The following is a 26,325-nucleotide window of genomic DNA, read 5'->3' on the forward strand; positions in this document are numbered from 1 at the left end:
AGATTCCAATTTGTGTTAAAGAAAGAACTCAGAATTAGCTTTGTTAATTAGCTAGCCTTTTGCATTCTCATAAAATTGAAGAGAATTTGTCAACTTTTCTGCGTTTGGACATTGCACATTCCAGCTAAGCAATTGTTATCAACAATTGAAGAGACATATTGCTGGAGCTGCATTAGTTATAGTTAGAGCTTGTAATCTTCTAACTATGCTTTTATCCATTCAATTGTTTCCCCAGTACATTTGCTACAATGATGAGAAAGTAATAAGAGATGGGGTCTTCTTGTCTCAGCCTCTAGAGAGACCACAAGATCTAGTATCATCATTATTCATAAGGATTCTAAGGAACGATTTTCATGTTCTTAAGGACAACAAAGGTGCGAATTAAGGTCACTCAAGGACAAGCAAGGTGGGATTTCACCTTAGTCAGGGATAGATAAAGGGTGCAATTTCATAGTACTCAAGGACAAGCAAGGGTGCATGAGGTATTGACAGGGACTAGGATGAGCACATTTTCCAAGTGGTCAAGGACTAGTAGGGCACATTTGAAGGGTGTCCAGGGACTAGATGAGCGCAATTTCAAGGTGGAAAGAGACTATGAGGAGTGGACAAGGATGAATGTGGGTGGGATTTCAAGGTGGAGAGGGACTATGAGGAGTGGACAAGGATGAATGTGGGTGGGATTTCAAGGTGGAGAGGGACATTAAAGGCACATTTGAGATGTAATTCCGGACTCTTAGGTGCATCTCCACCTTGCACAAGGATTAGGATGAATATCTCACTTCAAACATGAATTCACACACTTCAACTTACGAATTTTCTAATAATCCTCATCCCAATTCCAAATTGTAAAGGGGATCAAGACTTAGAGGCAGATTTCCACCTCAAACATGGATTTTACATTTGTTCATTTCATTCTCAAACCATCGAATTCTCACTCCATCACTGTCAAACCTCAAGACTTCTTCCTCCATCCATTTCCAAGTGTTGGAACTCTTATGACATTCGGATTTTTTTCTAGTTTCTGTAAGGACTAATCACTCATTCCTCATCAGAGACGTGGAATTCCTGACTCGACTCACCTATTCTAGACTTGAACATACCCTCACACGGATGGAATCTTACACTTACTCCATGGATTGAATAATACATTCCCATTTGGATGGACAAGACATCACCACCCACTTATAAAAGCTAGGAAACAAGATTCACTAAATGCTGCCAAGCAAAGGACAACAAGGGCAAAAACAACTAATCTAGAAAACAAAAATAGAAGTCCCTATTTGCAACGGGGTGTTTGTGTTTACAACACAATAGAACGACTGGCCCATTATAGTGTCAAACTGCCTGTCGCCATACTGCCTCTCGTGGCTTACATCTCCAGGTTCATATCGGCAACAACACCAAAATGTATACTCCTGAAGAGAATGTGAATTATATTATGCAGAGTAAACAATAACAGAAACATAACATATAGCAATGTAACATAACAATAATAAACATCCAAACGTGGCTAGAAAGATATGTTGTTTTATTGCAGAGTATGTAATGTGTACAACCAATAATAATTGTTTTTCAAGACAACCATGAAGTATATATAGCATCTGGCAGTTGGTTAAGAGTACCAACCGTCAGCAACTACCAACAACCTCTCGGAAACAATGTCATTACATGGCCAATTATTATTGAACAAAACATTATTTATTTACTATGGCAAAACTGTCGACTACAATTCTGCTTTTCACGTTCTCTTGACATCTCTACAATGATGTTTGAAAGCAAAAATCAAGTTATTTAACAATATATTGACAGGGATTATCTTGTTTTTATAATAATAAAATATGCTTAGAAAGTATGGTATATTATGATGTATTTTCATGAGGGATCTACACATTGCAAAGGTTAGGAATCAAAGGTGAATGCTATGATTATAATGAAAGTTATTCTTGTAACTGGACAAATATTATTCTATGAGAAGTTGCTATGAACAATATATTAAGCAGCTTTGTTAAGTGTAAATATGTTGCAGATTTTTCATGAGGCGAGAAAATTGGATTTCAATGGTTTTCATTATTGTGTTTGTTAATATTGTTAATATTCTTTTGATAAAATGTATGATTTTGCAATATTCAAAGGAGAATCTTTAAAGAAAATTAGTATTTACTAAGAGGCTTTCCTCTTAAATTTTGATCATTTTCTGATGTGGGAAGTACTGTATATACTTAGATTCGAAACACAAGAAGGGGTTGTTTTCATTGCTTCGGCAGAAAGGCCTGATGCCATTGATGAAGCTTTACGTCGTCCAGGACGCATGGACAGAACGATTACTATATCTTTACCAACTGAAAAAGAAAGGAGGACAATCTTACAATCTGCAGCAAAAGGGATGACACACGGTGATCATATTGATTGGGAAAAGGTATGTGGTATTCTATAATATATATATCATCATGATCTTTCCTCATACATTTGTAATTTGTTTGCATTTGCTAAAGTACTGCAACTGTTTTCTCAAAAATATGAATGATATATGTTAGTGATATGGAAATATACAAGTATGCTTTTAGGACTTTAGAAACAGAGCTACTGGTAGTGATTGTAGTATTAAAGAAATAAAAGATTAAAAGCTCGTCGTTAGCACTGTTTATAGTTACACTACATGAATGTATACTTTCTTTCTCAGCCTACAAATGGTCATTTATAATTTTACAAACTATGACTTCAGGAAGTCTATGTGAGCTATTTTCCTTTGTGGGATGGTCATATGTGACAGTGTATCTTAAGGCTTATAAGATGAGGAGTGAAAAGTAAATTTATGTGATCTAGATTTCAAGTAAAAAGTGGAAAAAGATAAATAATTGTTGCAGTTTGAAAAGTAAATACATTTTTGTGATTTGCTTAATTTTATGTTGTGTTCCAGCTTTACATAATTTGTAAAGTCTTTGAATTAAATCTTAATGGTAACTTAGTAAGTTCTAGGAAGATGATGCAATACTGGTAGCTTTTCCTTACTGACTCTAGTTGATGCTAGAAAATGGATGGTGCTGGTATATGCAATACTGGTAGCTTTTCCTTACTGACATTATAGGTATGGTCTGTTTTTAAAATTTCAAAACATGCCTATGGTTTAAAATGGAGTAGCATTTGCAAAAGAAAAACAGAGTTTTGAGGAGAAGTGTTCCAGGTTTGCTGAAGATGTGGCGGTAATGCACCAAATATATTAGTAGCCGGAGAAATGAGTTAGAGGTGTCTGAAATCATTTGAGGAAAGTAACATTGATGACAAAAATAGCAAGAGGCCTTTAAATCCAAGACAAAAACTTATAGATGGTTTCAGAAATTTAAGGTAGCAAAGGAAATACTGGTAAAACGATCATCAGTTACAAAATTTGAGCATATTTGGCAACAAAAATGGCACATTTGATCTATTTCAAAACTTGTAAGTGTTACCATTCCACGTTTAAGTGTCTGGGCCATTGAAGAAAGGACATACAAGACTCTTGTTGATTGGAAATTGTTAACATGATATGTTGATCGATAGGTTGATGGATGATATCAACCTAGCACATGCACATGCTTTTTGCATGAATATGATGGGTGATACCCTTCTCAGATTTATGGATTATTTGTATTGGTGAGATTGATTTCTTCAAAGAGAAAGGAGACAGCCCCTAAACCATGTTCAACTATATATCAAATAATTTAACCAAGACAATAGGACAACCTTCCAATTTGTAATGCCGCATCATAGTTACAAAAGTGACTGATTAATCCTCATTAATCACGATTCAGCTGCCTGCCGTTGTTATGTAAAAAATATTATGATTTTTTGATCTAATTTGTCAACCCATTTTTTGAATAGTCTTTTGGCCATTTTTTAAAGAAAAGAAATATGAGTTCATATCTATATTTTTGTTGGAAAATAGGATTTCTGGGTATTTTTCTATTTCTGTAGCAACATTTCTGCTTTTACCTAACACTGACCCTAGCCTAAACATAACCCTAACCCAATTTAATCCTGAGTTTTCCTGATTAATTGAAAAACCTTTATCTTTTGGTTTAAGATTTTTGGTACTATTGTGTTATATGAAGAAAATTTGACATTTGAGGTATGCTGTTGATGAACATGATTTCATGTCTATGTAAAAAGCTAAGCATTTGAGATCCTTGTCAAGCATCACAAAGTTTTTGTGCAGTGAAAGTTGTTGGAAGGAAGATTGTTCTTGCCATTTTTTGATGCATGGCCTTTGAATTAAGGAACCAAAAGAATTGCCTTTGTCTCTTCAAAATGACAAGTTTGAAGAATTGAAAAGTTTGCTTTGTTTTACACCTGCACTACTATTTTTAAACCTTAAGCAACCTTTTGGGATTGAAACTTATGCATCTGAATATGCACTACATACAGTTCCCGCTCAACCATTGGTATTTATTCACTCACTTTATTTATTGGAAGTACTGCTGAACATGGATTTTATGTTTATTTAAAAAAATAAGTGTTATTTAAGAATGGTGAAAACTTCAGATCCTCATCAAGCATCACAAAGTATTTGGGCAGAGAAAGTTGGTAGTAGGAAGGTTGTAATTGGCATTTTTTATGCATGGCCTTTGAATTAAGAAACTAAAAGTAGTGCCCATGCAATCTTAGGCAGACTCTGTCTTTCTTCAAAAAGATGAGTTTAAACTTTAAAGGATTGAAACAATTACTTTGTTTGACACCTGCACTCATCTTTTTAAACCTTCAACAACCTTTTGGGATTGAAACTTATGCATCTGATTGTGCACTTCAAACATTTTGCACTCAATCATTGGTATTTATTCGCCACATTATTGGAAGTTCTAATGTTCTGAGCCCAGTTTGACTCAAAATTTCTCTATGCAGATTTGAAAAGGCTTGTTTTATATGTTCAATAAAAAATATACCACCATTATCTATCCAGATATAAATTGAACAGTAACTGCAAAACTGCAGAAGGATTGAAAGAAATTAATATGAGCTCAGAGCTTTCTTTTTCATCACAATTAATACTCAGAATTGCTTTGCGGTCTCCAGAATGGAAATGATTTTTAAAATGTGATTGCATATATTTCCAAAACATCAACAGCAAATGATATTAATCTTTTAGTGGAGCAAATAAACATCCGAAACCAGTTCCAGGCCGAAACAAACTCACAAGAACAGAAATCACACCCAGCTGGATGCCATGCTTCGAATAGGATTCAATATCGGTCATTGCTATATGACCCGTCTTGTAGATAAGAAGTTTGACTTTCAGAAAGGTTGCCAAGAGGAGTTCATGTCTGCCAGTCTTCAATATGTGCCAGTTTTCATATGTTCAAATCACTTGAGTTGATGCCTGTGCCAAGTAACGGTGGCTATTCATGGCAGGCAATGATAGCTGCAATGAGTATTGAACCCTACGCTTAGGAGATTTATGGTTGTGATATAGGTAGAGAAAAATCTTCACAGCCAAATATAAATTCTACAATTTTCTTTATCTTCTACTGAAGACAGGAATTGCGGCCAAATAACAACTCACGGTACCGGGAATATGTAACTCTTCCGCCCAATGCATAGACCTTCACTTGCAACTTGCTAGACAATCAACAATGTTATCGATAATCTCATGGGAGGATGTATAGTGCTGTGCCGAAGGTTCCCAAATGTGTGCCTACTGATTCAGCATTTAAACAGGTTCGCACCTATCACCAGTATCCTCGATATGAAGTGGAATTGCACTCAACAAATATATTCATGACAATGCTAATACGCCAACATCAGAACTATATAGTGCATATGTGGAAAATATTTATTCAAATACCCAAACACAATTAAATAAGTATAATGTTTTCTCAATAATCAGTCACCCTTTTTAATTTAAATGCTTGGGTAATAAATATAATATAGTCAAAACGTTAATAAAGCTATTGTAATGTCCCCATTTCAGCCTGTTATCAGATGATGTGTTGTTAGACCTTTTTGCCTTGGTTCCGAAGGCTAACCAGGACTTTCAGGGATCAATGAGGGATTTGGCCTAGGCAATTTCAGTTTCAGGCCAATCGGAGGTGTTCTGACAGGGTTTCCAGATACTTACTATTTATAGTAAGTTAGTTGTGGCTCAGTGGCAGGAAGTATTTGTTGCATTTTAGAATGCCAGTATTTATGGTGATCAATATTTGTTATCAGGTTTGCAAATTTAATGAGCCATTAATTAATTAGGCAATTTAATTAAAAAATCCTAAAGTTAAATTTAAATATTTAACTTTAATGTTTAATTAATGCTGGGACTAATGTTGGAAAAGAAAATATTAAGTCCCTTTTAAATGGGAGACATAAGGAGTTAATGTTATTTTATTATAACATTCTTTTATCCCACATTTGTGGTGAATTGAAAAACGTGCCCAAAAGAAGTTATAAAAGAGAGTTTGAAGAGCATTAATGGCATCTTGGAAATTGTTTATTCTTGGAGTTTTGAGTTTCTAGAGAAATCCGGAGATTCTTTTCAGGCATTGGAGGACGTACACCCTCTTTTGCAACATTTCCTACACCTGTGAATGACCAGGCCTGGGAAATTAATTGAAGAAGCATTGAGTTGGAAGAAGGGCATTGATATTTGGGACTGTATTTTCTCAGCTGGGAGAAAATCGCAGATTTTGGGACTGGTAAGTTCAAGCAATATCTAGCACTGGAGTTTGTCATTGAAAGGAGTCCGAATTAGAAAAGAAAGTCTGTTGTTCTTCTCCATACAGCAGTTCGACCACTCCCATAGACTAACAGCAAGACATTCACAGTCGAAGCCCAGTATATAAGCCGCCACAGTCGTTTCCAGCAGCTAGGTTCCTTGGCGAATTCACTGAGTTTTCAGTTAGCTGAATGGAGGGTGCGGCAGAAGTTTGTGCGAGGAATGACGCCCAGTTAGAGCACTGTTTGTTGCAGTAGCATTGAGGCGTGGAACGTGAAGAGTGTGGCAGGTCATGGGCCACAACAACAGCAAAGAACGCAGACAGCATTGGGTTAAGGCACAACTACGGCTAAGTAATACCAAGCATTTGCTCGCTGGAATAATCTGCAGCAACATTACAGTCAGCGACAAGGTTCAGTTTGAGCACTGGGGCCTGTAAATACTTAGCCAAGAACGTGTGGAGTGTTGTAATGTCCCCAATTTTTAAAAGTGACAATTAATTAAATTAATTCTTATTAAGCTGTCCAAAATAAATATTATTTAAAAGGATGACTTATTATTAATTAATTTAATTATTTAAAAACAAAAAAAAGGGGGTAAAATAATATTATGAAATGTCACTTTATGTCATCTCTGTAGGCAAGTTTAGTGGTTAGGAGATGATTGGCTAACCAAGGGGAACTTATACTTAGTCACTTTTTGGCCTTGGTGAGCTTAAATTATATAGACTTTATTAAAATTCATTATGAAGTTACATTTTCTATAATTAGAAAATTTTATAAAGTAACTTAATAAAAGGGGGATTGATGAAAAGTTAATAATAAATTATAAGTTTACCCCCTTGGGTTCCCCTCTCTAGTAAAAAATGAGAAATAAACAACTTTAAATTAAAAATGGTTCCTGTTATCACAAAAGCTTGCACCCTTGCTGAGCTATCAACTCAGCAACCTTGTGAAACATGGAAACAACCCCGAAGTGTGGGACCTTGCGCAAGGGGGTTGAATCTCCGGAGAAGGCCAACTTCCTTCTCTGTCTAGGTGCAGGTGTTGAACCAACTCAACACTTCAAAGCTAATTCCTAAGCCTGCCCTAACAACGTGCAAAGGAAAAGAGAAGAGAGAAATTGCTTGAAACAAGGGAGGTGATGCACCAAGAAGAGATAGTTCCTCTCCCTACCTAAATGACACAAGTGATTATCTGAAACACCCTGAAGATGCACAACTTTTAGTTATATGAGTAACCCCAATGCATAGATGAAGGTTAGAATCCACTGAATGCCAAGAGGGGAGAAGGATTCCCACAAGTCACACTCAGAAAACCAGTTAACACAGCATATACGAAGAGAAAGAGCCACAACATGCACCTATGATGAAGGTAAGAAAGTATACACAACATACATAGGTTGAAAGAAGGCAAGAATAGTGTTCTTCAATTAATCATAAGGTCAAATGCCAATCTTACAGTTGCAGAAATGCAAAGATTACAAGTCTTCAAGAGAAGAGGAGAGCATAAGAAAACTCCAGGCAGTAGGGAGAGAACCCTTTACAATGAGGCTTAACAACCTTATATAGAAAAATGGGTTACAATGGTGATCATGACCCCTGCATGTCAGTCTAGAAGTGCAGGGAAGTGCATGCACCTGACTTGTACATACAAGCAACCTAGCCATACCTCCAAAGGCAATGCTGAGAAAGATAGATTGACTGACCTTCCAAAGTCAGTCATGACATAAGTCACTCAGCATGGCCCCGTACCTCCCTTGATGGAAATCCTGCAAAAAACATTAAATGCACCCTTGTGGCTCCACAAAAAAAAGTGCATAAGTCACCAAAACTGTCGGACCATTTAAAGCCTTGAGTGTTGATCACGCCATCCGAAAGTGTTGCAATCTAGAAGCAAGTTTGGGGAACTTCGGAGACTGGGGTCTCTGTAGTTGGACAAGGAACTTCGGAACCTAGGGGTTTCGGAGTTCCGAGGAACTTCGGGGACCGGGGTCTCTGTAGTTGGGGAACTTTGGAGACCGGGGTCTCCGTAGTTGGACAAGGAACTTCGGGGACTGGGGTCTCCGTAGTTGGGGAACTTCGGGGATCGGGGTCTCCGCAGTTGGACAAGGAACTTCGTGGACCGGGGTCTCCGTAGTTGGGGAACTTCGGGGACCGGGGTCTCCGTAGTTGGGCAAGGAACTTCGGGGATCGGGGTCTCTGTAGTTGGGGAACTTCGGAACTTGGGGGTTCCGGGGTTGATGACTAAGGAACTTGGGAACCTGGGGGTTCCGGAGTTCCGGGGTAGAAGACTAAGGAACTTGGGGAACTTCGGGGACCGGGGTCACCGTAGTTGAGAAGACCTAGGAACTTGCTTCTGACAAGACAACACTTCACACTTCATAATTCCATTGCTTTTCTCCTTGATCAACTGGGCAATGCTGGTCCATGGAACATATCTCCGATCGGTTCTCACTGATGGACCGAGGGTGTCATAAAACGACAACAGTTCCATTCATGATGAATTGGACCCTCAAAATGGACGACCAAGTTAGAGGAATATTCCAATGGAATTTAGCATTTTTGAAGCCCTAAGTTGGACGTGGGGTTGAGAAGTTAAAAAAGAGATGCACGAGAAGTTTTGGGCATTATTATTGTTCATTCTTTTGGCAACTTTTCTTCATCAGCAGGTCTGCAACTATATTGCAGGGTTCTGGAGTGAAATTGGAGACGAAAACCTCCATTTCTTGGTGAAAGGACGTAATCCCTCTCATGACCAATCAATTTGGAGTGCTTGGAATGCATTTATTTGGCCAATAAGGATCGTAATTAGAGATATTTTGACAACAACATTAATTCAATCTGATTTTCAGATCTGGTGTCATGTCCCCAATTTTTGCACTTCCTTAGTAACAACATTTCTAGCAAGGTTGGTCTATTATCTAGTTTCCGCAGGCAAGCAGAGCGTGGAGGGAACCAACTCAGGGGCTTAGCGAGTCATTCATGAGCCTTTCAGGCAGTTTGGAGCACTTGATGACAGTTTCCTAAAATTTAGGAAGGATCCCTATTTTTTTGGGATTGATTGGGAGTGGTCTATGGGGCATCCAGAGACCTCTGGGAACGTTTTGGAGACTTTGAGTGCATCTCCTATTTTTTAGGAGGTGCTCCCAGTTCACTGACAAACCTTCCAGAGGTGCACACAGCACACGAGGATCATTGGGATTCAGTTTCAGGTTGACAGGTCCAGTCTCCTACTTTTTAGGGGAAAACTTCTAGCTGGCTTATGTGGCTCAGGCATTATCCATAGGCAATTGGCTTCGATCAATTTACAGTTCTAAGTTTATTTGAGCACTTGATGAATAAAATAGGAAATATTAAAATATTTCTAAAGCTGATTAAATAATTAAAAGGTGATTATATTAATCACTTATCCTATTATATTTTTAAATAAAGCCATAACACCTTTTCTAGGCATGGCAACTTGGAGGAGTTTGTTTAAGTGATTTTGGTCCCATATAATGAATAATTAACTCCTCTAGCCAATCGAACTTCTAAAGGGATTGTCTTGCAAAAAAAATAAACTTATTTTATTAATTAAAAAGGGTAAATGAAAACCTAATTCGAAATTAGGGTTTGGGCTGAAAATAAAAGGTGTATGGGAGCTCATTTTGCACATTACGATTGAAGATTTTTGAGAAAAAAACTATTTTGCAGGTGTGTGGATTGGAATTGGGGATGTAGACCTCCATTTCTGAAAGAAAAGACGAAAACCGTTTCATATTTTGTCAATTTGGAGTGTTGGGAATGTTGATTTCTGACCAACAAGGGTATTAATTAGAGGAATTTTGACACTTACAACAGAAATTGGTCATGAGAATCAGATCTGAGCAATTAGAGGGCAAATTTTGGTGAATTATTGCAGTTTGTGGCCAGCCATAGCTCTCCCAACTCCTAGCTTGCCTGGGAATTCATATAAAATAATTTGGAGGGTTTGTAGTTGGTTCTTTTGCATAAATTTCATTGCCAACATTAGGAATAAAGAAATAAATCACTCTTTTAGGCTTATGACAACTTTGGAGGAAGATATGAGCAAATCAGTGGGGAAAATTGACCATTTTCAGTGAAGTCTCTTGGGGGCCTGAGGGAAACAGCAACAATTTGATCTATTTGTGTAAGATTTGTTTTTGATAATTATTAATTAGGAGAATAAAACTCATTGGAGCAGTTAGGACTCTTTGGAAGCTCCTATAGCAGCAACTGGATTCATTGAAATCAATAAAGAAGCCCTCCAGGCAAGGCGTTGGACACCTGGTAGGCCAATTTTGGCATATCATTGTTGAATTCCATTATTTATTAGCATTTGTTAATTGCTGTTATAAAATCAATCAATCTGAAATTTATTTCCAGTCATTAGTTTATGTTTTATCATTGTTATTCAATTGCATTGTCAAATTCCCAAGGCATATATATTGCAAAAACACAAAAAAAGCATAAAACCTCTAAAACAAACTTATAAAACCAAATTCCCCTAGCACTGGTCAAAGAAATCAGAATCAGAAAAATAAATCAGATCGCTTCAATCAATACTTGGCATCTTTCAGTGGTATCAGAGCATCGAACCTGCTAGCCTGTTGGGAAAAAAAAATCAGTTCAACTACAGGTCAGTACAATGGTTAGAATTAAGGATGGGAGTTTGATACCCATTTTCCTTCTTGTTTCACCAACGAAGGAAAAGAAACATTCAAGGAAAAATGGGCACTTGAAGACTTCATCTCCATCATCAAGTACATGTAAGATGCCTCGGGACCAGGCATTCAACGAAGCAATTGTGAGCAACCACCATAGGTATTGCACTCTTCCTAAGTAGATACGTGACCACCTTTCTTTCACACAATTTATGGGTATACCAGGTGAGGATGATGATTTGGTACCTACAAGTTCATATCAGTGGCAAAGAAGAAAAGAAGAATCAAAGGATAGCACACAAAGCATTGGGAATGAAGAAGAATCAACGAGTTTCTTGGTTGGGAACATAGAGGTCGAGTTGTCTAGCATGAGTAATCACACAAGTGATTTTGAAGACGCTTCAGCAAATGAAGATGACTCTACATCCTTTGTGAGCGTTGATGCTTATGTTAGTCCTAGTGAACATGGAGTTGATGAAAATCAGCTGTCTATTGCAGCTATGTCTGAGGAGGAAACTTCTTTGGTTAGCGCCATTTTCAGTCATGTAGAAGATATAGCAGCTGGTATTGAAGATGAAAATCAGTACGAGACTCCTTGTGGATCAGCACCTAATGGCATTTGGGAGGGATCTCTCTTTGAACAAAATTCTGTCCTAACTTCTTCTGAACAGTTAGATCCATCACCCACCTCGTTCATTAAATCCAATTTCGTTCACAAGCCAAATTTGGAGAATCAATTGAAAGTGAGTCAAGATAAGATCCTTGCAGCACTTTATCATTTTGATAGTACTCACAATTTGTTAGAAAACCATCTATGGAAGGGTCAACTTGGGAGGAGACAAAAAGATGTTGAAGAATCTTCTCATCTAGATGTTCAGGTGATCATAACAGCAATAGAACTAATGTAATCAGATTATCTAAATTTGCTATCAGATCGTGAACACCTCCTTAACCTTGCTGCAATCTATTCTAAAGCATTGAAAAGAAAGGAAGAGGAAGCGGATAAGCTAATCTTCGAGCTTATGGACACCAGGGATTCCTTGGAGACTACTCAAGTAGCTCTTCAAGAAGCTAAAAATTAGCGGGAGGAGCATTGTGTGGAGCTGAGTCTGGTACATTCTACTTCAGCTCAATCAGAAAATCTGCCTCTTGCAATAGCCCTTTCAGATGGACAATATATTCATGAAGCGAATGAGGAGAAGGAACCACTTGATGATACATTATCTAGCGATACCAGCAGTTCCATTATTATTGAGGATATACTAGATGATTCCAAAGAAGATATAGAGTAGGATTCCAAAATTTTGAGTTGGGATAGCAGCAATCCACCTTCCATTTCTCATGAGTTTGCTGCCTATAGTCTTGAAGAAGTCGATGACATATACTCAATCATTGTTGATAACCCTCTTTTCGAGATGAGTGCTGACTTGACTTTAGATAATCCACTGTTTGAGTTGGATGATGAGGAGGCTCTTGACCTTGATGACACAAATGATATTTGGGACTCAAGTGTGGAATATAATTGTAAAGTTGAGCATACACTTAGTGGACCAACCACTAATGTCATGCCATTACATGCAAATAAAAACATCCATAATGCAGATTTGGTTGAACCTTTGATTATTCATGGTGAGTTTGAGGAGTTATCTCTTCTAGAGGCTGACATAGTAGGGAATATGACTTTTAGCACCAACTTGGATGACTCCTAAGGGATGGATACAAGGGAAATATTCAGTCCTAATTTTCAGATTTATAACAACAGTGGTTCATTGTTCTTTTATCATGACATAGGTGCATATAATCATGGGGAAATGAGCCATAGTAATTCTGCAATGTTGGGTACACATGATGCATGCTTTGATTTTTCTCATGATGGCAGACATGCTTCAACTTTGAGGTTGCCACTGGTTACTCTTGTTGGTGTAAATAATTATTCATCTTGGATATTATTATACCTTACTTAAGTTTACTTAGGAAATGCATTTCATAGTAGTTTGGGTATGAGACACTTGGGTGTTTGTGCCACATTGGGATAGTGTGTGTAGGAGAATTTCCACCTTTTATAGTGTGATCTTGTTACTACTTTATCATATCCACTTATTGTGGAGTGATAATTCCACCTTCGGTGGGTGATCCACCTCATGTGGAATATTTTATTGTTTCTCCTACCTACCACACCTATTTCCTACCTACCCTTGTTTCTTATTGAGCCACATGTCATGTTTGTGTGCTCACATATCCATATTGCCTTGCCTATATATGCAGACTCATATTCATTGTATGTAACGATTGATGATTCAGTTGATCACATTTTGCATCTTGATAGAATACAGTTATTCCTATCATCTATATTGTTCTCTCTTAGTTGTGCTTTCCATTGCCTCTAGATCTTGGCAAAATCTCACATGGTATCAGAGCCATTAGAGTGTCATTGGTTTGCCAGTTGAGAGAAATTTGATGCTATTTGGGGTTGTGTATTTTGGAGCTTTCTATTGCAAGTTATTATTGAAGCTTGATGGGTCAAATTTGAGGTTACCATTGGATTGAGGAGGTCAAAGAAAGTCAGTTTTGCCTTTTGTTTCATCCAAATCAAATTTCAGAGGCCAAATCTAGAGGCATTTGAAGTTTGAAGCTGCGACGGAAATTTTCCAGAATTTATAATTTGGCAGGCAATTTTCAAATAGTGATATCTCACTCATCCGAACTCCTTTTTTCGAACAATTTTTTTGTTTTAGGGTAGAATTTCGTGATCTGTACAGTGGTGCAGGAGTTTTCTGATTTTCGGATACAGGTTTTTCTGAAATCATGAAATGGAGAGTCAACCAGCGGATGGGTTGAAAAAGAGATGGTTCGTGGAGGGACTGAAACACTCCATCCGGAAGAAGATGAAAATTGTTCCACCAACCTCGTATGAAGATGCATATAATAGAGCGATGGATGTCGAGAGCAAGACCAAGACATCCAAGAAGAAAAAGAAGAAGGATAGGGTGATGATTCTTTCGAGGGAAGTAGCAGCGATGGCGAGTCTGGCAAAAAGGTGCAAGCCCTACAAAAGGACATGCTGAGGATGATGAAAGAGCTGAAGGTTATGAAGGGAGGTCCGAGCAAGACCGACGAAGGGGAGGTTTGGTGCACGAAATGTAAGACGAATGGCCACACGAAAGGCTCCTGCCCAAAGAAGGCCTATTGTGATATATGCCAGTTGATGGGGCATCCCACTAGGGAATGCCCCTACAACATGAAAACACGAAACCAACAAGTATTGCTTACGCAGGAACAACTAACTAATTCAGGCGGTACCGACAGCTCCCAGGCGAACAACAATGCAACATCGGGAAGCTACCGAGATAACCGGTGGGGAGGATGAAACAACAATAACAATACAAGGAGGCGGATCCAATACGACTCCAAAGGCCAACCAATGATACAATGCAAAGCGTGCAGCCAGTTGGGGCACTTCACCCGAGACTGTCCGAAGGGAGAGACCACACAATATTTGTGCAAATGGTGTAGACCAGGAGACCACGAAGACGCCACCTGCCCGAAGTCCGGCGTCAACTTGCTCAATATCGAGGAAACCAAAGAAGAGGAAGTGCTGGTCGTAACCCACGCCCAAGCCAGACAAGCAACGTGCCCAGTCCCGGAGACAGAGAAGCAAAGGGTACGGGAAGCACGGGAAGAAATTGAGAAAGAGATACGAGAGAGGGCTAAGGCGAAGGGTACGACGGGTTCGTCCAATCGACCGGAGGCAGAGGAGGCTATACTAAATCAAATTTTAAAACTAGAGGTGCCTGTGAAGGTACATGACCTCCTCCAGACGATGCCTCAATTACGAACAGCATTGCTGAATAATCTCTCCCAACCATGCACCAATACCAACCACCGCACAGATGTTCCTGGGGGGTCTGCAATAGACCCCAGGCTACTGGCAGTTAACACTGGAAGGAACCAGGCCATTGTGGAGATGGGTATCCTTGACACCATTCTAACCGATACCATTATCAATGGTGGATCGACAGTGAATGTTCTTCCAGAAGAAACATGGCGGAAGCTGGGGAAGCTGACGCTGTGGCCATCTACATTCAATTTGCTGGGAGTAGATCAACATGGAATCAAACCCATCGGGACACTGATGGGCCAGCAAGTTACCATCGGGGCACAACCCTTCATACTGGACTTCGTGGTAATCCCACTAAAGAAAAAAGGGTATGATGCGATCTTTGGGAGAGGGTGGCTGGTGGTAGCCAAGGCCACCCACAACTGGAAGAAGAACACTCTGTCTATGGAGAATGGAGGAAGGAAGTTCATCATAGACCACGGGACGCAGTTGGTTAGTGAGGAACTGGCATCATCTTCGGAATCGGAGGGTGAAGGAGAAGGCGACCTCAGGGATGAAGGACGGGGCTGCATGGAGCCCAACGACAAAGGGATTCTCAAACTAGGAGAGTGCTCCGAGGATGAGACGGGGTCATTGAACGGGCTCTTCCACTGGCAGATGGAGGATCACGAAATGTTCTAGAGCTACAGGTTCGAAGTAGAGGAACCAGAGCAAGTAACAAAGGAGGTGTACCTGTCGGAATACAGAGAATATTGGAAGTGAGACGCCCCAAACCTCGGTGATGTAGATAATCCCAAGATCGTTCGTGTCGGCAACGATTGGAACCCTGTGTGGAAGGCCATAGCATTCAAAATCTTTATTCTTCTTCTTCTTATGTACGGGAAGGAGACCGTGGTCCTTGTAGAATTTATGGTTCCAGGTCTTTGGATGGCCATTGAAAATAGACTTGCCATCAATGGGTCCAAATTGAAACCCTACCACGAGAAAGGCGCAAGGGACCCGAGAGGTCGGAAGGACACTCGAGAGTCCGGGCAGGCGACTCGAGAGGCACAGGACCAAAGCGTGAGACTCTCGGGCGAGGCAAACCGAGAAGGATGAAGGGCGATCCCAGAGGCACGGGACTTGAGATGAAGACTCTTTGGACAATTAGATTAGGAAAATAAATTGAAAAAAAAAAGAAAAAAAGAAAAAAGAAAAAAATTGGAAAAAAAATAAATGAATAAATATATATTTTTTGCAAGTGGTTGTGGGACCACCGTACGGTGGAACCACCACGAGAGACCACCATGCGGTGGGACACCGTACGATGCACCACCATCGACGGAGGTCACCGGCCTCTGAGGGTATTCATCCATCGTACTACCTTCCCAGGCACCGTACGAGAGACCAATCATTGTACGACACCAAGCTTTGGGTGACCCCAGTCGCCGTACGACTCTGCTACCGTATGGATTCACTCCACCGTACGACAGACCACTCCATCGTACGACATATAACCTCTGTACAGGCTCGGGACATTACAGTCCGTAGGCCTGAAGGAGCACAGGGGCGGCGGTTTAACAGAGGGTGAAAGGAAAAATACCATGGCACGACAGGGATAAACGGTGGTGATGGCGCGTGAAAAAAAAAAACGACGACCAGATTGAAAAATCATTCGATGGAGTTTGGAGCCGGGATGCTGGAAAAATGAGAGTGGAGAAGAAGGTTTTTGGCATCTTAAAAAACAAAACACTGACAAAAATGATGTGCGCCATGGACCCCGTGAGGGGCGCTGCCCCTCGACCCTGCTGGGGGCACTACCCCCAAACCCCAGTTTATTTTTGAGCTACAATACACTTTTGAGTTGGGCGAAGGGCATCAGAAAAGTCACGGTAAGTGTTGGGGTTGTTCCGTACTATGAGAAAGAAGCTTGAAGCTAAGCATTGGCGGGGAAGCCATAAGCCGTAGAGGGAGGTGGATTTGGAGGTTGCAAACAAACAAAGTTTGAAGGAAGGGATTGCAAGAACGCGAAGTCGTACGGCACCAAGGAGTTATTCATTTTAGGTATCAGCCTTTGGGGAGTGTGATGGAGGATCTTTGTGCCAGAGGGTTGTGGCCACTTCCAGGCATGAATGGTACTCTTTGAGGAACTCGGAGTATGTCTCGGCTGAATGTGAGGTTGCCTTGGTGGATGCATAGAGGACTCGGGAGGAGCTGACCACCAGGTTGGAGGCAGTAGTAGCGTGAGACTTAGCTCAGCGTACCTAGGAGTTGGATGCCGAGAGGACAGCGCGGGTGGCTATCGAGGACAAATTGGCTAGGGAGACAGTATCATTTGAGTAGCAGTTGGTGGAGGTTGAGACTAAAAAGTGTGTTTTGCAGACAAGTTTGGTTTAGGCACAGGAGGACTGTGATGTCAAGGAAAAAAGAACTCCTTGCGGAAGCAATAATGGTGAAATCCGCACTTGTGCATCGAATGGTAGCAGAAAAGGGTTTTTAGGCGAGGACGTAGCAGGTGTATGAGTTCCGGGCTTGACTGGTGTCAGCAGTTCCTGTAGTTCTATACATTGATTCTGTTTAATGTATTAACATCATCTCTATTTTGTATTAAGTCGTCCGGAGATGACTTCTTTTCTTGGGGGGGATGATGTTGTCGGGAATAATCATTATGCTATGTTGTCGTCGGTAATTGTGGGTTACGACAGTCAGTTAGTCTTCCCAAAGGGCAGTTGGACGCGACGGTTGGTCGCACCCCTTCGGGTAGTATATATTGCATACCTTTCCTTCGAAGTAGGATCATCATGGTCGTATCTGGGTGTGATGTTATAAGCACTTGATGTACCTGGACTGTTGAATTAATACAGAGACTGGTTCTTTAATATATTTCCATTATGTTCTGTGCATTTACTTTCTGCATGTAATGGTTTACTCGTATGTGGCAAACAAACTAAACATTAACAATCTACTTATGCTTCTAACAGAAAACACAACTTTAAAACTCGGTCTCGCCATGGACTCCACAAACCAAAAAATTGGACTTGGAGTAGGACTCATGAAATACTTGCGAAAGTCGCGGCAAAAAAAAAAACCGTAGTTTTACAAAAAAAACATAAAGAAATTAATGCATGTAGAGAACATAAGAGCCATAATTGAAACATTACACATGTCATATGATCTTCAAACATTCAATATTTGAAATTTCATCATTCATACTCATAGTTTCAAACTTTAAAATGTATAATAGCAGCATAAGTTTATAAATGTTTATAAAATTACATATAATGATAGGTCTAGATCTTGGGGGAGAGAGGAGAGACTGAGATAGAGAGTGGTAGAGAGAGGGGATAGAGGAAGAGTGATAGGGAGATAGATAGGTCTAAAATTCGGGGCAGATAAAGTGAGTCAGATAGAGAGGGCGAGAGAATGCTAATAGGAGCCTACTGATTACTGAAATTTGACTAAGTCTGAAAATTTAAAAGATCTTCTAAAACCTAGAATTTGCATTATAATTCCTAAAGATCTGAAACCACTCTCAAACATCCAACCAATATATACATGAAATATAACTTATAGTATACTTATACTTAAATGTTATATTTCATGTATATATTCTGATGAAGAGAATGAGACTGACCTGAAAAAAAAAGATTTAGATAATTTTTTGACGTGTTTTCTGGGTTGCACGAGTCTAGTCAAAAGACTCGCAAGTGCAAACAAAAGACTCGCGCGAGTCAATTAGAAAGACTCACCAGGACTCACCTCACAAGTTCATATCGAGTCGACTCGTGGCGCCACTGGACTCGCGAGTTCGTGGCGAGTGCATGAGTTTTTAAACTATGATTCAAATTCTCAATATATTAACCTGTCCTCCAAAAAAGGTTTCTCAATCAATGATCATCAAAACGCTGTTCAACTTCTTATCTCTGCAACAGTAGATATATGGTATAAATTTTGCAGAAAATAAAAGTTTTACATACTATTAAACTTTCATACTTTTTGCAGAAGAACCATTCTCTCTTTCCATGTACATGCCAACTTGCATGAAGCAAACTTTTCCCACTTTCAATCTTCATCGAGCAGTTTGAAGAAACAGTTACCTGCAGCCCTATATTGGTAACCACCTGTCAAAAACTTTGCTGTTGGGATTTTAAACATTGAACTTCATACCTATGTATATTAAAGTATTGAATATGAACCTTTGACATGATTATGAAGTTTACTTTGATGATTATTGTTGTTAACATTCAATAGTATGCTGTTTATAATAATCATAACAGTTCCTGGCGCACATTGTCTGCTCTTGGCACCATGATGATATGAAGCAAAACTTTCACTGCAGACCCTCAAATACCAAATCTTAGTGGTCTTTTCTGTAATAAGACTTTAAAGAAGGCTTATTGCTGATTATATTCAATGTATTTTGACATAACATCAAACCCTATTTGTTTGAATAACATATTGCATCATCGTTGCTGTTCTACATGGAAACAATAGACTTTGTCATTCATAGTTCTTATCAGACTTCAACCCAACTTGTTCCTAAGACTGTTTAAACTTTGTCATCGTGTCTTATTCGTCGTTCTTCATGAAAAGAAGACATTCTTTTGCAGATACTTCTGTCATATAAAGCCATGAACAACATTTAACTTTTTTCAATGTAACTATTCAAGTAAATGGCATAGTTCTGATATCCAAACTTATTGCTTGACATCAATGACAAACACAATGCCAACATTTTTCTGCATAAAATGATCTATATAAAGCACTATTCTCTTTATAGTTAAACTCCCTTGTTCCTTCTTGAGGTACATTTGCTTTTCTTCATAGGCTAGAGTACGAAGGCGGCCGCTCAGCAAGATGCAAATCCCCTTGGTCTTGGAGGAGCTAGGCCATCAGATTATTCAAAGGCATTCTTGAAAGAAGAGATGCCAGATTGGCCCAACCTGGATTGGGGACAGGTGACCCTACTCACCCTAGCAGTGCATGATCTTTACTAGGTGAAAAATCCACCCATTTGTAGTTTGACTTGGGAAGAAACAGATCTATCCAAGACTCATGGAAGAATTCCTTGGTATGTGATCTACACAAGTGAGATCTAAAAGAACAAGGATCTAGCAAATACGAATCTTGGCAATACATGCTATCACCAATTCTAGAAGGTGCAATTGAAGAAACAAAGTAAGTATATTTTATAGCATAGATTCAACCTTTGAAGTTTAGGATTTTGCAAAGAATGGAGCAATTTAACTAATTTATGAATATGTGATTGCAAATGATGGTAAGCAAAAGCATGGGCATGGAAGGAGAGAGCCTTGGAGGTTTTGTAAGTTTGTAATAGTATTGGGAGGAGGATAGGGTACAACCTTCAGCATAGCAAACTTGGCATCATCATCGATTTTGGAGAACATCCGTCTACAATGGGCACATATAAAAGTTTTGGTGGAGGATATGGTGCTACAATGGACATGACAAGTAGTGGTATCAACACAAGTTTTTGAGGAATCAGACCACAATATGTATATTCTAATGGGAGATTCAATGCCTTTGGTGGATTACCCAATACCACAGCCTTCTTCAATCCAAACTGAATGGGTATAGGATCAAACTTCAATAACTGATTTGGGAACATATTGCTCTTAAACAATGGAGAAACATCAACCACCCAGACTTCCCTTTAATTTCTATAAGTAAAGAAGGTTATTACATTTCCAACTTTGACTGTGGGTTCCAGTTTAGGATGTAATCAAGGATTTAATGGATCACAATAGGGACCAAGACTACATCCACTGAAGAAAGAATCACACATGTTTGATGGACAAGATGTTGTTGACGGGAATAATCATTATGTTATGTTGTTATACTATGTTTATGTTGTCGTCGGTAATAATGAGTTACGGCGGTCAGTTAGTTGGCCGACGGGTAGGTAGTTGGAGTCGCGACCGTTGTGTCGCACCCCTTCGGGTATTATATATTTTGTACCTTTTCTTCAAAGTGGGATCATGTTAGTCGTGTCAGATGTAATGTTATAAGCACTTATTGTACATGGACTGTGGAATTAATATAGAGGCTGGTTATTTAATATATTTCCATTATGTTCTGTGCATTTACGTTCTGCATTTAACCGTTTACCCGAGAGGGCAAACATTTGGCCCCGTTGCCTAGACGTACTCGGGAACCGAAGACGCGGATGGCGCACGGACGCGAGGGGCCTACCCGTCGGTGAGATGAACCCAGAGACCGACGACGCGCACATGGAACAAGAGGCGAAGGGGAAATTGAACCCTTTAAGAATCCCGACACAATGTTGATATAAATTATGGTTGAAAGGGAAAAATAAAAAAATAAAAGTTTTTTTGTGTACATGGCGTGTGTTTGCTGTGTATGGAAGTGACTTATGCCCAATAGATTAAATAAGGACAAAAATAAAAAGATACATAGTGACGAATGGGAAGTGGCACAAACCGCGTTGAATCTCAGACAACAGATAGAACGAAGGCGTAGGCTAAGGCAGCTTGCCGAGGGACGACCGGCCGAGGGGTTGCCCGAAGGGAACCCAGGAGGTGTCACGGAGGTTGCGGAGGCAGAGATAGACGGAGAGAACTACACTGTCTACACTGTTGTAGGGCTGCCAGAAGGAGTCACGGAGGGTGCCGAAGGAGAACTCTACAGTTCGCCAGAATACCACCGTAGGGTAAGAAGCCGCGAAGAGTTGGTGGAACAAACAAGGCGAAGTCTAAACCTAATCGACGCTACCAGAGACTTGCTAAAGAATTTGTCCATTTCAGAGGACAACCGGAGGGAGACAACCAACCGGAGGGAGACACTGGAAGGTGACGGTACGACCGAAGGTGTCGAGGGAGCACAAGGGTACCGTACGGGAGGCAATTTGGTTGGTTCGGTGTCAGCAACTTTTTCCGGAGGACCCACGAGTGGAGGTTCAGTTGCAGGAGGCGGAGGATCGCCAGGTACAAGTACACAAGGAATTAGAGGAGCGAGACCCAGCGGTGGGATGGCGAGTAAACAAAAATTGCCAAAGTTCACAGGGGAGGGCAAGGAAGACCCCTTACGGCACTGCCGTACATGTGAAACCATTTGGTCCGCCAACGGAGTAACAGACCAGGATGACTGGGTACAACAGTTCCCAGCCACGTTACGAGGAGTTGCCATAGATTGGTACTCCGATGTGGACAAGCAAAAAGTGGCCACGTGGGCCAATCTACAGAAGGAATTCACGGGGGAGTTTCAGTTGCTCCGTGATGACAATGAAATTGTAACGGAGATATACAGTACCAAACAAGGTACCGGGGAGACAGTACGGGCATACAATCGGAGGCTGAAAGAACTCTTGGGTAAAATGGAAAGCCAACCCGCAGATGGATTTTGAAGAAACGATGGTTTGTTGAAGGGTTGAAATCCTCCCTACGGAGGAAGATGAAAATTGTACCCTCGATGTCATATGCTGACGCTTATAATAGGGCGATGGACCTGGAGAGCGAACACAAAACATCAAAGAAGAAGAAAAGTAATAAATCCTCATCCGAGGACGATGACTCTTCACAGGAAAGCAGCAGTGACGACGAGGCTGGCAAACGGGTGCAAGCGCTCCAGAAAGACATGGAGCGAATGAGAATGGAATTCAAAATAATGAGAAGCACTGGTCGGAACGAAGGGGACATATGCTGCACTGAGTGCAAAGAGGAAGGGCACACAAAGGGTACTTGCCAAAAGAAGGCATTCTGTGAGATTTGCCAAGTGATGGGACACTCCACCAAGGAGTGCCCATACAACATGAAAACCCGAGGTACGCAAATGAACCAGGTGCTGTTCACGGAGCAGGCCACAACATCCGCACCAGCGGGTACCGGCCAACATACTAACACAACGGTATCATCTGGAGGATATCGGGACAACAGACGCGGTGGCGAAAGGAATAGCAACAATAACAATAACGGAAGCCGTATCCAGTATGACGCCAAGGGCCGGCCAATTATCCAATGTAGGGCCTGTAATCAGTGGGGGCACTTCGCCCGTGATTGCACGAAGGAAGCCACCCCTCAGCACCTCTGCCGTTGGTGTGGGCCAGGTGACCATGAGGATGCAAATTGCCCACAGGCAGGGGTTAATCTCCTCAACATTGAGAAGGCTGAGAAGACTGGTGAGAAAGAAGTACTGGCGATCACCCGCGCCCAGACGAAAAAAGCCACTTATCCCGACCCCCGTATGGAGAAGGAGAGATTACGGGAGGCAAAGGCCAATATTGAACGTGAGATGACGACCGAACGACGGGACAACGAGGTGGCGAGTACATCATCCCGTACGGAAGCGGAAAATAACATCATTGGGCAAATCTTGCAGATGGAGGTGCCGATAAAGGTAAAAGACCTTCTAGACTCTATGCCACAATTGAGGACTGCCATCCTCACCAATGTGCAAAGCACCGCATCGTCGAGTGCACCACAGGTACGGGTTCCCGCCACCGCATCGTCGAGTGCACCACAGGTAGGGGTTCCCGCCACTGCTTCGAAGAGTGCACCACAGGTGGAGGTTTCCGTTAGCCCTTCGACTGACCCAATGTTACTAGCCTTGAGCAGTGGTAGACACCCAGCTGTGGTAGAAATGGGTATCCGTGGGACCATTCTGAAGGACACCATAGTGGACGGGGGATCTGGGGTGAATGTACTACCAGAAGAAACATGGAAGCGGCTGGGGAAGCCCACCCTGTGGCCACCCACATTCAACCTGGTGGGAGCGGACCAACACAGCATTAAGCCACTCGGCCTGTTGATGGCCCAGCAAGTGACGATTGGTACACAACCATTCTTGTTAGATTTCGTGGTTATTCCCTCGAAGAAGAAAGGCTATGACGCCATCCTGGGGAGAGCGTGGTTGATCAACGCGAGGGTAAACCACAACTGGAAGAAAAATACACTTTCCATGGAGAAGGGAGGGCAGAAATATACCATTGACCTACACACCCAAGATGTCGGCGAAGAGCTCGCCTCTTCAGACTCGGACTCAGAGGACTCTAATAAAAGGGAAGGGGGTCCCGATGAAAGCAAGGGCAAGAACACGATGGAGCCGAACAGTGAAGGGGTGCTCGAATTGGAGGGATGTTCTGAAGATGAGGTATGCTCACTTAACGGGCTCTTCCATTGGCAAATGGAGGATTACGAAATGTTCCAAAGCTACAGGCTCGAAGTAGAGGAACCAGAGCAACCAACAGAGGTGTACCTGCCGGAATACAAAGAATATTGGAAGGGAGACGCCCCAAACCCTGGTGACGCAGATAATCCGAAGAGTGTCGGCAACGATTGGAACCCTGTGTGGAAGGCCGTAGCCTTCAAAATCTTTATTATTCTTCTTCTTATGTACGGGAAGGAGATCATGGTCCCTGTAGAATTTGTGGTTCCAGGTCTTCCGATGGCCATTGAAAATAGATTGGCCACCAACGGGTACAAATTGAAACCCTACCAGGCGAAGCGCACAGGGGACTCGAGAGGCCGGACAAACACCCGAGAGCCCAGAGGGGGACCCGAGAGGATGGAGGGGGACTCGAGAGGCCAGGCAGGCGACTCAAGAGGCACAGGACCACAACAGGCGACTCTCGGGCGAGGACAATCGAGAAGGATGAAGAGCGATCCCAGAGACAGGGGACCCGAGCCAAAGACTCTCTAGACAACTTAGAAAAAAAAAAAATAAAAAAAAAAAAATCGCACGGTCGTATGACAGCGACCGTAAGGTAAAAAAAAAAAAAGAGAGAGAAAAAAAAAAAAAAAGGCCACCGTACGGTGGGAAGAGAAAGTGGCCACCGTACGGTGGGCCCATCGAAGGTGGCATCACCGTACGATGGAACCACCGAAGGTGGCATCACCGTACGATGGAACCACCGTGCGGTGAAACCACCGACGGTGGAACTATCGTGCGGTGGGACCACCGACGGTGGAGCCACCGTGCAGTGGAACCACCGACGGTGGAACCATCGTGCGGTGGAACCACCGACGGTGACACCATCGTGCGGTGGGAGCCACCGAAGGCCGCGCAAAATGGATAAAACGCCGCACGAAGACACCGCCGCGCAAGGATAAAACGCCGCGCAAGGGAAAAAAAGGAACGCCGCACACCGAGGATAGGAGGAAGCCACCACGCCGCACGAGGAAGTCACCACGCCGCACGAAGAAGCCACCACGCCGCACACCGCACAGCACCGGACACCGCGGGGCGCGAATGAAAAGGCACCAGACCCCCAGTTTATTTTGAGCTACAGAGTACCACGGGAAGTGTTGTGGTTGTCCGTACTGTGAGAAAGAAGCTTGCAGCTAAGCATTGGCGGGGAAGCCATAAGCCGTAGAGGGAGACGGATTTGGAGGTTGGGAACAAACAGAGTTTGAGGGAAGGCATTGCAGGTCAGCGCAGTTGTATGACACCAGTGAGTTATTCAGTTCAGTTTTTGGCCTTTGGGGAGTGTGATGGAGGATTTGAGGTGTCTCCTAGCATTTGTGCCAGCGGATTGTGGCCACCTCCAGGCATGACTGGTGCGCTTTGAGGAACTCGGAGTATGTCTCGGCTGGACGTAAAGTTGCCTTGGTGGATGCACAGAGGGCTCGGGAGGAGTTGACCACCAGGTTGGAGGCAATAGTCGTGTGAGACTTAGTTCAGCGTACCCAGGAGTTGGATGTCGGGAGAGCAGCACGGGTGGCTATTGAGGACAAATTGGCTAGGGAGACAGTATCATTTGAGTAGCAGTTGGTGGAAGCTGAGACTGAAAAACGTGTTTTGCAGACAAGTTTGGGTTAGGCACAGGAGGACTGTGATGGCAAAGGAAGCAATATTGGTGAAATCCGCACTTGAGCTTCGAATGGTAGCAGAACAGGGTTTTCAGGCGAGGACGCAACAAGTGTATAAGATCCGGGCCCGACTGGCGTCAGTAGTTCCTGCCGTTCATCTCTATTTTGTATTAAGTCGTCGGAGTCGACTTCTTTTCTTGGGGGGGATGATGTTGACGGGAATAATCATTATGTTATGTTGTTATACTATGTTTATGTTGTCGTCGGTAATAATGAGTTACGGCGGTCAGTTAGTTGGCCGACGGGTAGGTAGTTGGAGTCACGACAGTTGTGTCGTACCCCTTCGGGTATTATATATTTTGTACCTTTTCTTCAAAGTGGGA

At 41.8% G+C, this 26,325-nt stretch overlaps 1 protein-coding gene across 1 annotated transcript in view; it reads left to right on the plus strand.

Moving 5' to 3' along the window:
* The window catches only part of LOC131064883 (probable inactive ATP-dependent zinc metalloprotease FTSHI 5, chloroplastic), a 275,944-nt gene that overhangs the window by 104,251 nt on the left and 145,368 nt on the right, over positions 1-26,325 (plus strand). The window contains exon 10 of the mRNA XM_057999211.2: positions 2,224-2,416. Within this exon, the coding sequence (XP_057855194.1) occupies positions 2,224-2,416 (193 nt within the window). The remainder of the gene's footprint in view (positions 1-2,223; positions 2,417-26,325) is intronic.

This window comes from Cryptomeria japonica, chromosome 5, assembly GCF_030272615.1.
Source record: "Cryptomeria japonica chromosome 5, Sugi_1.0, whole genome shotgun sequence".
Classification (NCBI taxonomy): Eukaryota; Viridiplantae; Streptophyta; class Pinopsida; order Cupressales; family Cupressaceae; genus Cryptomeria; species Cryptomeria japonica.